This window comes from Penaeus monodon, chromosome 23, assembly GCF_015228065.2.
Source record: "Penaeus monodon isolate SGIC_2016 chromosome 23, NSTDA_Pmon_1, whole genome shotgun sequence".
Taxonomy (NCBI): Eukaryota; Metazoa; Arthropoda; class Malacostraca; order Decapoda; family Penaeidae; genus Penaeus; species Penaeus monodon.
Window position 1 is genome coordinate 38,833,397 of NC_051408.1, and position 388 is coordinate 38,833,784.

Below are 388 nucleotides of genomic sequence, written 5' to 3' on the forward strand. Positions count from 1 at the left end.
GACTATGTATAACCAGTGACTCACTTCCCGACTCATCCCCAACAGTATAAACCAGTGACTCATCCCCCAACAGTATAAACCAGTGACTCATCCCCCAGCAGTATAAACCAGTGACTCATCCCCCAACAATATAAACCCGTAACTCACTTCCCCGACTCATCCCCCAACAATACAAACCAATGCCACACTTCCCCGACTCATTCCCCAGCAATTTCGCAGCCTCCCCCCGCTCTTACCCTGGCAGGAAGCGCCGTCCTCCCCCAGCGTGAAGCCCTTGTAGCAGAGGCACTGTCGGCCGTTGGGCGTCGGGTCGCAGATTTGCTCGCAGTCGCCGTTCTCGTCTTCGCATTTACCGCTGCTCTTCTGGCGGGCTGTGGGGGGGGGGGGG

At 57.0% G+C, this 388-nt stretch overlaps 1 protein-coding gene across 1 annotated transcript in view; it reads right to left on the minus strand.

The window, feature by feature from the left end:
- Nucleotides 1-388, minus strand: part of LOC119588243 (fibrillin-3-like) — a gene marked incomplete at its 5' end in the record, with an annotated part of 37,181 nt that overhangs the window by 33,909 nt on the left and 2,884 nt on the right. Inside the window, 1 exon segment of the mRNA XM_037936939.1 lies at nt 237-371. Within this exon segment, the coding sequence (XP_037792867.1) occupies nt 237-371 (135 nt within the window).